This window comes from Lemur catta, chromosome 11 (genome assembly GCF_020740605.2).
Source record: "Lemur catta isolate mLemCat1 chromosome 11, mLemCat1.pri, whole genome shotgun sequence".
Classification (NCBI taxonomy): Eukaryota; Metazoa; Chordata; class Mammalia; order Primates; family Lemuridae; genus Lemur; species Lemur catta.
In genome coordinates this window covers 91,457,133-91,470,338 of record NC_059138.1, presented here as the reverse complement: position 1 = coordinate 91,470,338, position 13,206 = coordinate 91,457,133, and the positions used below count along the sequence as shown (strand labels likewise).

At 41.6% G+C, this 13,206-nt stretch overlaps 1 protein-coding gene across 4 annotated transcripts in view; it reads right to left on the bottom strand.

The window, feature by feature from the left end:
* The window catches only part of LOC123647677 (ATP-binding cassette sub-family A member 13-like), a 399,770-nt gene that overhangs the window by 111,168 nt on the left and 275,396 nt on the right, over nt 1-13,206 (bottom strand). For all 4 annotated transcript variants that reach the window (XM_045565332.1, XM_045565334.1, XM_045565333.1 and 1 more), the window contains exons 44-45: nt 11,785-11,900; nt 4,707-4,863 (exon numbers count right to left, since the gene is read on the bottom strand). In XM_045565332.1, the coding sequence (XP_045421288.1) occupies nt 4,707-4,863; nt 11,785-11,900 (273 nt within the window). The remainder of the gene's footprint in view (nt 1-4,706; nt 4,864-11,784; nt 11,901-13,206) is intronic.

Below are 13,206 nucleotides of genomic sequence, written 5' to 3'. Positions count from 1 at the left end.
AGGATTATTCTTGAGATTGTAGATATAACGGTATTTGCCTTGCTAGATTTTACTTGCTCGGGACCTGTTACCCCTTTATTTTCTTTCCAATTTCTTTCTTTCAAAATGTGAATGTCTATCCTACACCTGTCCCACCATTATATTTTGGAAGCACATATTTGATTTCACAGTATGTGGCTGAAGAGAAATTTGCCTCTGGATGAAATATACCTTCAAGTCTCACCCACATCTGATTATGATGATATTTAGGTGAGACTTTTAATTTTTGACTTTAGAGCTGATACTGCAATGGGTTAAGACCTTTTGGGCTACTGGGATGGAATGAATTCATTTTGCATGTGAGAAGGACATGAATCTTGCAGGCTCCAGAACTAAATGCTATGGACTGAATATTTGTGTCCCCCCAAATTCATATGTGGAGGCCGTAACCCACAGTATGATGGCACTAGGAGGTGGCCTTTGAGAGGTAGTTAGGTGTACATGAGGTCATAAGGGTGGAGCCCTCATGATGAAATTAGTGCCTTTGCAAGAAGAGGACGAGGCACCAGAGCTCGCTCTCTTTCTACCATGTAAGGACACAGTGAAAAGGCAGCTGTCTATAAGCCAGTAACAGCTCTCTCACTAGTAACCACATCTGAAATCACCTTGATCTTGGACTTTCCAGCCTCCAGAACTGTAAGGAATAAATGTCTGTTGTTTAATCCACCTAGTCTATGGCATTTTGTTATAGCAGCCTGAGAAGATTAAGGTGCATGGGTAACATTAATAGTCACAAGGTGACATATTTAAATGAGTCAATAATATTAGGAGCTGTGATTGTGAGCATTTAAATGACATGCAAAATGCCTACTTCATCCTTAGCATATAATAAATATTAAATATACATAGCTGTCATTATTAGACATAGAATTAAGTGGTATTACAGAACAAATATGTGTAAGGGATAAAATGGGAAGAGATCAAATAGGATAAAATTCCAGAGAAAATAAAAAAATATAAGGTATGCCACATATTTGAACACAATCACAATTTTTAAATTAAATATATCTAAAAAGTCAACATCTACCATGACTTTTATTATTGTCTTTATCACTTGGTAAATATTAATTTTATTTTATTATAAGATTAAAATTATGTTAATCAGTTGTCTATTAGATGCTTATCGTATACTTCTAGCTTCACTACACTTTATCACATTTCATCCTCTCAATAATGTACAAGGCATCAAGGCGGAAACGAGGTCCCAATGAGAAAGTATGCTCAGGGGGCCGACTGAGCCACACTGTCCAAGCCACACTGTGGTAGGGCTGGGACATCATCCCGACCTTTCTAGTCCAAAGGACAAGATCTTTTGACCAAGGAGTGCCGTCTTTAGAGAAAATTTACCAAAATGCTGGTCTGTTGAGCTGACTTTAATATCCAGTATAGCTACTTTAAAGTATTTAACCCAGGAAGGCCACTTAACTGCAGCTACCACATAAAGCTGTGGAAATATAATGGAGAATTAGATTTCTATTTCATAGTCTTTCTCTCTTTGTGTTCAAACTCAATAATTGATTTAAATATAAACTATAATATTTTATAAGGGAGAAAAATCATCATACTATGTATATGTAACATACAATAGTGTATGGATCCTATCACAAACGCTAAAGAAAAAAACTTACAGAATTGCCCATTGCATATTTCATAGTATATAACATCCAGTTTTCTCCTATGATGCAAACTTATAACCTAACTAGGATAAATGTCTTAAATAATGTGGTTTTGGGAAAATAGAAGATTCAATGATAACTTTAAAGGGCATTTATTGTTATATTATGGTTATTGTCATTTGCATACAGACATGGGAAAAGTACAAAAGGTTCGTTTAATTTTCTCCTTGTTTTCTTTTTGACTGACTGCCACTAGTTATAAATTTCAAACAGTTCTAAAAGAGCTAATTAATCCCACTTTTCATAAAGCTGTGTCCCTGGATCAATTATTGTACCACACGGAAAGATTTTTCTATTACTAGTGATAGTATAGAAACAGCAGAATATTGCAAGTTTTAACTCAGAAACTAATTAGGGAAATGGCATACTAACGGTGATGATTTATATCTGATTTTAAGGAATTCACAATGGTCTTTACACAAGTATGAACAAAGGTGCTGGCAATGCATGAATACTGAGTTAGCAAATAATCCAGACAGACGAGGGGCACAGCTGCACAAACTCATGGAGTGACAATTCATTGGTGTTTCATTTAGGATATGTGGAGACTGAGGGATGATCAGTATGCAGATAAATTAGAAAACATGAGTTTTCCTCCCCCTAACCCCAACAGGGAACCTTGCCAAGAAGAGAGGTAGATGTCCCAGATCTGGTGTTAGAACCCCAAATGCATCATCATATAAACTGTGATTTGGGAGCAATGAAAATGATCACATTAACACTACAGTTTGTGTACGCGATGGTTAATACTGGTTACATAGCTTTTAAGATTAATCTGAGAATCCAGTCATCTTTCTTGGTTTCTTTCATTAATTCTATCAGATATTACTCCATAACTTACAAATGAATATTTGAAATCATTTGAAATAAATATTTGAATAATGTTGAGATTCTTAAACAAACAATATCCAAATAAAGAGCAAAAGAAAATAAAGACCTAAATAAAGGTAATAAAATGCCTTTTATTATTTGTTATCAATTGATTTAGATCCATTTTTCTGCAAACAACTCATTGCCTGTTTTTTTTTTTTTTTTTTTTTGAGACAGGGTCTCGCTCCGTCACCCAGGCTAGAGTGCTGAGGCATCAGCCTAGCTCACAGCAACCTCAAATTTCCGGGCTCAAGCAATCCTCCTGCCTCAGCCTTCCCAGTAACTGGGACTATAGATGCATGCCACCACACCTGGCTAATTTTTCTATTTTTAGTAGAGATGGGGTCTCGCTCTTGCTCAGGTTGGTCTCCAATGCCTGAGCTCAGCAATCCTCCCACCTGGGCCTCCCGGAGTCTTAGGATTACAAGCGTGAGCCACCACACCCGGTCTGCCTGTTGATTTTCTTTTTCAAGTAAGCAATGCTTCTGTTTATAACTGAAGATAACAATGCCTTTCCACCTACCACACTGTTAGAATCTCATGGATGGAAAGGTTTCTGGTGAGTTTCCTCTTTGGATCCGAAAAATTCTTCTTGCTTTTTCTTTTGGAGCTAAACACCCGCTTTGGTGACCCCATCCCTGAGGGAAGGCTTCTGTTTCTAAGTTTCTCACCGCGAGGATTATCCACCTGAGTCTGTTTCCGGTTCACTGTAGTTCATGACGGACACCCTGGTGGCCCGTATCATATTAGAGATCTGATGGGGGAGGAGGGAAATTGTATACTCTGCCTCTGCTTATTTCAATTTTCTCCTCAAGCTAAAGCCAATTAATTGTTCTGCAAGTTTTCTACTTAAAGGCTAGACATATTAATACAGATTAGTGTCAATATCAAACCTGTAAAAATCACCAAAATAGAGTATTACCTTCATTAAATGCATAATAGATATTTACACACTTCACTGCTTCTATCCAAACATGAGGCACAATAATAATTAATATTAGCCATCACTGGGGAGTCTACTAAGTCCCTGAAAGTTTGGCCATGAGGAGGCAGGCTTGTCCCAAATGAGCAGATGTCAGTCTGCTCATGAAATGAGACCAGCCGCACATCCTTCAGGGCTGGGAGCTCTGCACCTTCTCCAGGTGATTCTCTCAGCCCCTGAGTCAGCCACACACCTGGGAGCTACTGAGGAATCAGAGTCCATGCAAACAGCGGACAGTTAAGAGAGACAGTGTGGTCAGAACTGAGAAAAGACAGTAATGAAAAGGATTGGATATGGGGGAAGAGGAAAGGGCGAAATCTGAAGTCCATACCTCCAGGTAGCACACGGTTGCAAGACGGGTCCCAGCACAGGCCAGGATGCAGGCAAGCCTCACTAGGGAGGAGACGGGAGAGGAAGGAGCACGGTGGGGACAAACGGGGTGTGTCAGCAGAAACAGATTCAGCCTAGACACCTGCTGGGGATACTACCGCAAAAATGACTTGCCAATGAGAAGGCCTGTTGGAGGGAGGCATCCTTGGGGGAGGCACTTCCCTCACAGGGAGAAATGCTTCCAGACTACGGAGCCCATGCTCAGGACCACCCTTTTCTGACACTTGGAAAGCAGCAAAATTTAATTTGTTCCAGAGATCACAGAGTGCAGACCCACCCCCCGACCCCCTGACACTGGTCATCCTTCAGACACGCGATGGCCTGAAAGTGTGGTCAGGAGCTGTGGCCCACCCTACCTTGCAGAGTCTGACCCTGACTACGGTGACACTTTGACAAGACATGTTTCACTGAAGTCCATCTTCTACCACTAAACAGTAATTCATCCACAAGTAGTCTCAGTGAGGGCACCAGGCATGTGGCAGTGAATGTCTTCGTGGCTCTGTCCTCACTAATAAACAGGCAGAGAACCCATATCTTTTTGACAATTGTTGCCAACCTAGACAAGGCTCTTATAACGACACAGCTGTTTTTTGTTAATTAGAATCAATTTTTCTTTCTGGAATTTAAAGACACCGTGGATACTCGTGCATTTCTATGGAATTCCAAGTGGAAAAGCAACAAAATAGCCATGAGTCAACACAGTCTTCTTTCTAGTACATTTGTAGACGTGATGCTGCAAAGCTACTGACCTTAGCTTTGGAGATGATGGCCAGCAGCCGGGGCATGGTGGTCATGAGCATGGTGCAGAGGCCAAAGATGAAGTTTAATGAGATGTAGGAGATGAAAGCCACGTCTGAGCTGGAGAAGATTCTGGACAGCAGATACATCCATGGAAGAGTTGCATATCTGAAAAGTGAAGTGAAAAGTCATGTTTAGTTTACTGTAACATTTAGAGTAGTCCCTTCTTATCCATGGGGGATATGTTCCAAGACCCCAAGAGGATGCCTACATAGGGGAACCAGAGATCCCCTCCTACTCCTCTTTAGCTCTTAGTGGGCTCCTTGCTGGGTCTAGAAACCAAATTAACACCAGGCAGCTTAACAAAAGAAAAACAGACAAATTTTATTAGTTTTACGTGTATGTGGGGATCCTCTTAAGAAAACGAAGTCTGAAGAAGTGTCAAAGCAAGATACTTTTAAACTTTTTAGAAAAAGAGTGATAAATTTAAGAAGAAATAACATGTAAAAGGGATCTGGTTAGGAGCAGTAAATTTCTAGGGGAGTCACTAGGACATATATGGGGAGGTATAAAACTAGTAGAAGACGAGAGTTACTTTGGAAAGTGTATTTATTTGGGTCCATTGCAGCCCCCAATTCCCAGTCTCAGAGCAAAGAAGTGCCCCCCCACCCTGGGAAGAGACAGTGGGAGTCGAGGCCCTCGCAGGCCCGCTGTGTTACGCCCCATCCAGTGTGCTTTCACTGTATGGCAGAGCCTGTGGAGGCCCCAGGAAGGGGCTTTGTCTGGGGCTTCAGAGGGATGTGTTACATAAAGTGGTTTCTGTTCTCTGAGTGAGGAAAAATTGGCAGACAGTAAAACTGCATCTATAATTCAGTCATCATACAAATATGGTGGTCTCCTCATCTGCAGTTTTGCTTTCTGACAGTTCAGTTACCTGTGGTCAAATGAAGTGTCAAAATATTAAATGGAAAATTCCAAAAATAAACAATTCCTAAGTTTTAAATGGTGCACTCTTCTGGGTGGTGTGTCCTGCTGCATCCTGCCAGGACATGGATCTTCCCTTGGTGCCCTGCATCTGTGCTGTCTGCGCTCGGTGCCTGCTGGTCACTGAGGGACCCTCTAGGTTATCAGAATGACTGTCTGGTATTGCAGCGCTTGCGTTCTTCACCGTTATTTTACTTGATGGCCCCGAAGCACAATAGTATTGATGCTGGCATATTGTTATAATTGGTCTCTTTTATTATTGTTGTTGTTAATCTCTTACTGTGCCTAATTTATAAATTAAACTTTATCATGGTTATATATGTACAGGAAGAAACCTAGTGTATATCAGGTTCAGTGCTATCTGCAGTTTCAGGTGAAGGAGTGAAGGCCTTGCCATCTCCAAATATGCCAAACTGGTACATTGACTATTTAGAGCTGAAAACATTGGCAAGATTGTATTTCAGAAAGAGCCAGCTGACCTGTCTCTTCCTTCATGCAGTAAGCCATAAAGACTCCCCTGGGAGGGGTGCCCTTTCCGTCCAGAGCAAGAAAAGGAAAGCAGGAGTATTACCCATCAGTAAGGCAGGAGTAATCCCTATTCATTATACTGAGAATTTAAAAATATCAAGAATATGAAAAGCTGACGAGCTCTATATAAAAATTAAGGTATAAAAATCAAAGCTGAAAGTTTCCTTTGCAGTGTCCACTGCATATTGGGCACTGTGCCGTGTCCCCAACATGCCCTGACCCGCCCCACATGCTCCAACAACCCACTATGGCCACTGTGATCCTCACCATACAGGTAGAGCAATGGGGATTCACAGAGTTGACACACCTTGATGGAGGGTCTACAGCTGATAAGAAGGGCAAGATGAACAAGGGATGCCTTCTGTGTGGCCCCAAAGCTGGGCAGTAAGAGACATTACTAAGAGTTGAACTCTAGAAGCAGTCCCCACCTGTATCAGATGACATCGGGATCTAAGATAGCACTCAATGTCCCTAAAATGAGAACATCTCACTTTCTTCTTTCTGTCTCCCTAATTCTAGAGCCAGGTTTCACTCATGGCCAACTTCCTTAATCTCCTTTCTGTCACGATACCACTGTGCCCCATTAAAGGAGACCGACACTTTGAACGATGATTTCCAGTATCAGCAGAGAAGTCACTGATTTTTAAAGCACAACCTTCGTGTAAGACTCTCATATATCTGGAACCCCCATGTGTTCTCTGCAACTCAAAGTAAACATGTCACTGGTTTCTTAGAGCAAATAACTGGTTTAACCCGAAATATTTCAGTGCCTTTGAAATGTCTGAGGTTTTCTTAATATGTTAGCAAGTTCTTAAAATTATGAGACTTCAAAATGTTGTACGAGACACTAGGCCTTCAATATAGCTATTATTTTAATACATTTCCCTTGTCATATGAGAATCTATGACATTAGAATACTTCCCTGGGTTAAGAGATACATTCTCATGGTTCAGAAAATATCATATACGTAACAAGACATATGAAATCATATAGAGCTTCAAAACTTCACTCAATAGCAATTTGCTCCAACTCTAAAGCAGTTCCTGCTTAAAATAATCAAACTAATTATATCAAAATAATTACCACAGAGGTGAGTCATGACTTCTTGGTGCTTTCCAGTGTCAATACCTCAGTCTGAACTAGAGCACCTCAGAGCGGATTCAAGCCCTGGTCACGCTCACGCCCACCACCCGCCCCTCCTCTCTCCTGTACTGGCCCTTCGGGCACAGGGATCAAGTGAGACCCTCCGTCACGTGGCCGCTTTGAGAAACAAATGAAATCATAGCACTGAAAGTATTTTTGCTACTGAAATATATGCAGTAGTAGAAGTTTATGAGCCAAAGTTTGGGGCAGCTGTAATTGCTATAAAATTCATTCTGAGAGTGAACAAAAAAATCTCTCTAACTTATAACTACTGATTGAAACTCCATATTGTGGAACAACTTGTGATAAGGAGCTTTCCTTTTCCATGTGACAGCCCTTTAAACAGCTGAAGATAACCCTGTTAGTCTGCTTAAACCTCTACTACAAAAGACCATGTCTTTCTTTTTTCCTTACACAACATGGTACTCAACCAGCTCTCTCTGTTAAATTTTGCCATTTGGGGTTCAGGGGAGTGTGGGTAGCAGCACCTCACAGAGCATAGGACGTGGTCATCCTGGCACAAGGCACGGCAAGCTTATTATCTGCTTTGATCGGCGTCTGCACACCCAGCAACGCCGTCTGAGAGTGCAGTAGCCCCACTACCCCACTGTCAGGCCCAGATACCCCGATGTGTACTCGAGGGACTAATCACCACCTCGACATTAGTCTCTGCTTCCTTTGAGAATGTTCAGAATCTGTACTTTGTTACTCATTACATAAAGTTTCCATACTGGGTTGTGTCATTTAAATATCTGACAAGTAGATCGAAGCATTGCATAAGAAAAGAAAAAGAATCAGAGACATGGTCCTAAATGATGCCACCGAAGTTCCTATTGCTACATTAATGAACAGTCTTTCAGCAAGGTTTTCAGCTGGCTGTGATTGTATCACTTTTTTTTTTTACTACATTTTCATTAGTTAGTTTTCAAATACTTGGCTCAAATTAATATATTAGCAGCTCCAGTCTCCTTTTTAAAAAAAAAATTTTTTTTTTAAAAATAAATACGATATTTCCACTCCCAGCTCTTTGAGGTGTCTCCAGATTCTTTTCCACAGAGGTTGCACCAATCTGCAGTCCCACCAGCAGTGTAGGAGTGGAAATACCGTTTGATCCAGCAATAGCACTGTTGGGCATCTACCCAAAAGAGCAAAAGACATTCTATAACAAAGACATCTGCACCCGAATGTTTATGGCAGCACAATTCACTATTGCAAGGATCTGGAAACAACCCAAGTGCCCGTCAATTCATGAGTGGATTACTAAAATTTGGTATATGTATACAATGGAATATTACTCAATTATAAGAAACAACAGGGATCTAGCACCTCTTATATTTTCCTGGATTGATCTTGAGCCCATTATCCGCGGTGAGGTGTCACAAGATCGGAAGAATAGTCTACACATATACTTGCCGTCAAATTGGCACTAACTGATCAACACTATGGTGCTCACACGGTAGTAGTATTCTCCAGGGATTAGGGGGTTGGGGGAGGCAAACTCACAACTAACGGTCACAGACACAGTGAGCATTTGTAGAGGGGAAGGGCATGCCTCTAAACCTCGCTTGGGTGAGGCAAAGTCATAAAATGTAACCAGAAGATATTAGCAAATAAAAAAAAAGGAAAAATAAAAAAATTGGCTTATAGAGCATAAGTTTTTGGAGAAAACTTATAGTGGCTTTTAATAATCTCCACTATTTTATTAAAACATAATAAAATATATTAGTGATTTTAGAAATTGCTGGAGATTGATGTACTCTTCATAATATTTGGGATTCATGAAGGGGTGGTTCCCTTCCTTGAAGACTGGCTACTTCCCCACGTTTTGTGAATTTCCCAAGGCACCACAACGGGATCCTGCGACCTCATCTCCACAATCTTGTAGCACCAAATATACACTAAATATGTACTTAAGCTTTCAATTTTTTACAAAAGCTAGACTCACTATTCTCTCAGACATTTTTAGGTGTTACTTCCCTTTTTTTGATGCAAATTCTCCCCCCATCCCCTTTACAGTTTAAATAACAAATTTTCCTTGATAGACAGGGAGGAAAAAAAACCAAAATTGTTACTGGGCATGTTTGTTTTGTTATCTCTTATGAGGATCTATCCATTTATCCAATCCCTTATTTCTTCAGATTCCAAACGATTAAGCGGCCCTGTTTAAAGCCTGAACACATTCTTAGGTTTCAGTGCATCCTGGGATTCCACCTTCCTGAGACTTGTCCTTGGGCTCCCAGTACCCACAGGTCCCTGTGGAGACAAGAGGAGTGAGCCCGCTCTGCCATCCGCACCTGGAGAGCACCGGGACGCGGGAGACCGCGGCTGCCCAGACTGGAGTTCTCATCACCCCTTGGCTGTGCGCCAATGAAGAACTATCTGCACTCATCCAGAACCCCCCAGGGTCCCCCTGCGACCCTCTTCTGTATGCCTTGGACTCTCCTTCTTCACTGGAGTTGGCCCTGATCACAAACACAATCTGAGTTACCTTTTCACACCTCCCTGGTCTCTCTAACATAAGAATTCTTAACCAAAGTGTGTAACCCCTGTTGGCTTGTGATTGTGCTTCCACAGATCTGTGAATCCTCAGAAATTCTTTGAAAAAGTGTCGTAGTTGTGTATGTGGAGAAGATTTTTAGCTTAAGTCAGATTCTTAACAGGGTTCACAATCAAAACAAAGTCAATAAAAATTTCTAAAAACATGGTTCTTAGGAGCTTCTAACCATTTCATTTTAAGCTTTATCTCAATTTTTGAAATCTATTCTCCTAAAATTCAAAAATAATTTTACAGAAAAGTCTATTTTACTCAAACTATAAGGTGATATGACAACACTATCCATTCAATTGGATCAAAAAACTGAAATCAGACTTATGTTCTTAGAGCTAGGTACACATATAGAGAGATCTTTATACACAGGCTCATAAATTTCTAGTTGAGTATAACAAACGTGTCTACTATAAACATGTTTTATAGCTTAGGATATAATAGCCTCTGAAGAGTAAAATAATTCTAAGGGTAACAATAATAGCTAAAATTAATCTAATGGGAACTCTGTAGCAGTCATTGTCCACAGTACTTATATAAACTACCTAATTTAATTGGTGTAGCAACAGAAGTGGAGTTTTACAGGGAAGAAAATGAGCCTTAGAGAGAATAATTAATATTTCCAAGGCCACAGATTTAGTGAGTGGTAATATCTATACTCCCCAAAAGATCATCTTTCCATCCTGTCTCTTTCTCTCTCCCCATCTCTCCATCCATTCATCCACTCACCCATCCATGCATTCATCTAGTAATGATGTATATTTGTTTAACTAGAACTCTGTTTCCAATTAGATATTTTGAATAATTCTATGTCACTGATATAACTACAAACTGTGTAAAAATCATTTTATTTTTAATCTTTCGCTTTAATAAAAGATGGATGTTTTGTTTAAAAAAAATGCCTTGAGGCAGGGCGTGGTGGTTCATGCCTGTAATCCCAGCACTTTGGGAGGCCGAAACAGGAGGATCACTTCAGGCCAGGAGTTCAAGACCACTGGGCAATAGCGCGAGAACCTGTCTCTACAGAAAATTAAAAAAAAAAAAATTAGTTGGGCGAGGTGGCATCCACCTGTAGTCCCAGCTACTCGGGAGACTGAGGTGGGAAGGATCCCCTGAGCCCAGTTGTTTGAGGCTGCAGTGAGCTATGCTCTGCCACTGCCCTCTAACCTGGGCAACCGAGTGAGACGCTGTCTCAAATAAATAAATAATTAATTAAATAAAAGCCTTGGATTATAATAAATTAGCATGTCGATTATTTTCCTACTATTAGCCAGTATGTCTCATATAGTTAGTCTCTATGTAAATATGTATGCATGAGATAAGAAGACACATATATCCTGATACCAGGTAGGTTTAACTTGAGACCTGTAGCAATGATCTTGATTCATGCGCATAAATGAGGAATTTGTAAAATGACATTTCTGCTTTTGTAATTTTTTCTTTGAGAAAAAAAGTCATAGAAGTCAGACAAAACATTTCCAAACTACTAATATCACAGGAGATGGGAGACTATGCCAGACAGAGCTTCCTGAGAGAATCCCCACGAGTGCAGTCTCTGAGCTAACCGGATTATGTATTTGAGCCCCTGATTAATGTCAGCGCGAGAACAACAGAGAATCCGTTTCCAGCAGCACACGTTTGTCAGACAGTTTGAGGGGCTGTCGGAGACAGGGCAATGCCATCTCCTCACCACCATGTCAGCCCTTCCTCCCCCATGGGGCAGTCATCACCCTGTTCCAGCTTGTTTGCTCAGCGCCCCTTGTAGAAGCAACATAATTGCTTCAGAAGAGAGGAAATCATGAAACCAACAGCAGGTTCAAAGCCGTCCTGAGGGTTTTCTCTTTCGGAAAACAAACCGTAATTCTGCAGCAGCATTTCTCATCACATACCCAAAAAGTGCCAGCAGGAGGGCTGTGGCTGCCAAGTTCTCACGGAAAGTAAAAGCTGTTAGCTGGAAGGCGGCAATAGCAGCGACACACAGGCCGACGGAAACCAAGTAAAAGAGCTGAGAAAAGAAAAAGAAATATGGAAGAGCTGTTACATCAGACGGTCATATTTATTATCATCTACTTACCCTGAAGTTTCCTTTCAACCTCCAGTGAAATACATATCCTATTTTGCACATTGGGAGTTTTGCAGCTATGGAATTAGCCCTGGAGGGTCACTGTTACGGTCTGAGCCGTGTCTCCCCAAAATGTTTAAATTGAACCCACAGTATGTCAAAATGTGGCTGTATTTGGAGAAAGGGCCTTGAAAACAGAGATTAAGATAAAATGAGGTCATTGGGGTAAGCCCTCATGCAACATGACTGGTGTCCTTATTAAAGAGAAGATCAGGACACAGGCACACGGAGGACGACCATGTGAGGACACAAGGGGAAGATGGTTGTCTACAAGCCAAGGAGAGAAGCCTCAGAAGCAACCAACCCTGCCTGTACTTTGATCTCAGACTTCCAGCCTCCAGGACTGTGATAGAATAAATTTCTGTGGTTACGCTGCCCAGACTGTGGCCTTTTGTTATGGCTGCTTGAGCTGACCAATACAGTGATGCCTACCCATCTCCTTCGAGAGGAGCTGAGGAATCCAAACACCTTCCATGAAACATGGCCTCCCCACAACACGGAGAACGAGGACAGGCCCCTTGCCTTGACCCTCAACCCAGCCTTACCCCGGGGTGTTCCCACAGGCCAAGAACAACCACGACTTTCCCTGGGGCCTCTCACATACCCGGCTCCCTCTTCTCCTGGAGCTCCGGCTCAGAGCTCTTTCTCAGTATCAGCCACGTGGACGGCTCCTCCTTACTTCTCAGCTCTCAGCTGAACTTTCACTTCCGTCTTTGACCACCCCATGTAAAGTCACCCTCCATCCCATGGTTGTGTTTCATTCTCTCAGTGGATCCAGTCATGAGCCAACTGTATCTGGTGTGTTTATTTGTTTACTCATATGTTTCCTGCTTCCTCCCATAAGAACACAAGTTCTGTGAGGGGAAAGATCTTCTCTGCCTTATTCGTGGCTTTATGCCAATATCTCTGTCCACTTGGGTGGCTCTAAAGAATAACATAGACTGGGTAGCTGATAAACAACAAAACTTGATTGCTCACAGTTCTGGAGGCTGGAAGTCCAAGATCAAGGGGGTACCAGATTCAGTGCCTGGTGAGGACTGACTGTCTGGTTCAGAGACTGTGCCTTCCCACTATGTCCTCACATAGAGCTCTCTGGGGCCTCTTTTAAAAGGGCATTAATCCCACTCATTAGGGCTCTACCCTCATGACCTAATTGTCTCCCAAAGCCCCACCTCCAACTCCATTCACA